This window comes from Cyprinodon variegatus, unplaced genomic scaffold, assembly GCF_000732505.1.
Source record: "Cyprinodon variegatus isolate N-32 unplaced genomic scaffold, C_variegatus-1.0 Scaffold1708, whole genome shotgun sequence".
NCBI lineage: Eukaryota > Metazoa > Chordata > Actinopteri > Cyprinodontiformes > Cyprinodontidae > Cyprinodon > Cyprinodon variegatus.
The window spans coordinates 45,761-47,494 of record NW_015152161.1 but is presented as its reverse complement, the minus strand read 5'-3'; the positions used below and the strand labels follow the sequence as shown (position 1 = coordinate 47,494).

Sequence of the window (1,734 nt, the reverse complement as noted above, 5' to 3'; positions counted from 1 at the left end):
TTTTTTTTTTTCCCAGTGGCCCTAATCCTCTTCCGTAGAGGGTTGACTTCTAACACCAAGCGTTCTTTCTGCATGTGGCACAGAGAGAAAAAACATTTTTAAATGTGTCTCCTTCATTTTATTCCTCATTCTTCTTAGTACCGTTCAACACTGGACATTTTTTTTAGCTGAATAAGTCATTTTTTCTTGAAGAATAAAACATTTTTTATTTCAATTTTCTTATTTTAAGTGTAAAAATACTCATTCCATTGGCAAATCATCTTATTTACCTGCTCAAATTACACTAAATTTAAGAAATGTTGATTTATTTCTGGATGTTGTTGTGGTGAAACTTTATAGTGAAAAACGTTACTTGCTGTAGGCGAACAGTCAGTACTTTTACAAGTTGCATTTAAACAAAAAAGAAAAAAAGGTGTAGCAGCTGTTCTGCATGTCAGGAACCAGAGAGAAACTTTGGAAATGCGTTCTCAACACCAGCACCTGGCTTAACTATCACAACAACTGCAACTTTTATTTTATTTATTTGACTTTGCTTAAATCCAAAACATATTATTTCTTAAGATACGTGTGAAACTGCCTGTTAGATAAGAACAACCCAAATAGTCCTAAAATGGTTTTTCCTGCAGTTTCTAGAGATCTCAGATCCGTTTCTCTGTCCTCTTTGCAGGTTCTAGCTCCTAGCTAAGCAGCTATATTCCTTTACTCTGTAAAATATTTGTTCTTGGATTGAGGAGGTAAAAAGAGACATTTTGCCGATGAAACAAGACAATTTACTTTTAAAATAAGAAAAAACAATTGCATTGAGTATTTTTCAAGTGCATATTATGTAATTATCTTATTTCAAGAGTAAAAATAATCCTTCCATTGGTAAACTATCTCATTTACCTGCTCAAATTAAGGGCAAATACACTTAATTTTTTTTTTTTTTACTTATTTCTAGACTGTTTTTCCAGTGTGAGTTAGTTTCTTCTCAGACCACCTCCCTCTTTAAACACAGGACCACCTCCACAGTTTGTTTAGGGAGGTTCTGCATCGAGGGTTCAGTTCTGGTCCAGTCCAGGGATCGGTCCAGGACACGATAAGAAGCAGCAGATGGCTAAGTTAAGACAGATATCTGACTGTACTGAAGCTCCTCTTCCAACAAACCTGTTATTGTTTCAGGAAGATAGATGCAGTCTGAACCCAGAAGAGAAGTTCGGTCACAAAAGATTAACTTTGTTCACCAAGAATCCGCATCTCTGTGCTTCTTATAGATATTTATACACAAACACTCTAATCTCCCCTATTCTTTAATTTTATCCATCTTTACATGTTTGCTTCTGTTTTTAGAGAAAAAGGAAATATATTTCCAACTTTTTCTTTCAAAGCCAAAAGTATAATTAAGATAAAAATAAAATTCAAGCCAATTATTTTTTTTTTTTTTAAATTAAAGGAAAAAAGGTTACCTCAGGATGTGAGTGAGGGAATCAAACAGACAGTTGAGGACGGACATCAGCATCAGCTGCAAAACACAGATCATAGAAATTAAAGGATCATAACGCAAAGAGGAGTTTGCCCCCTGTGGCGACGAGATGAAATGACGCCACACGTCACTGCAACTCCACAGGTCTTCTGTTTACAATGGCTAATTCAGACACTTAAACAGTATCAGAGGAACTTTAATCTTAGAGTATATTTTATATCTGTAATACACTGCCTGGCCAAAAAACAAGTCACCACCTGGATCCAACTAAG

At 35.1% G+C, this 1,734-nt stretch overlaps 1 protein-coding gene across 1 annotated transcript in view; it reads right to left on the bottom strand.

Moving 5' to 3' along the window:
- Nucleotides 1-1,734, bottom strand: part of LOC107104367 (coatomer subunit zeta-2-like) — a 32,219-nt gene that overhangs the window by 15,834 nt on the left and 14,651 nt on the right. The window contains exon 4 of the mRNA XM_015404359.1: nt 1,446-1,501. Within this exon, the coding sequence (XP_015259845.1) occupies nt 1,446-1,501 (56 nt within the window). The remainder of the gene's footprint in view (nt 1-1,445; nt 1,502-1,734) is intronic.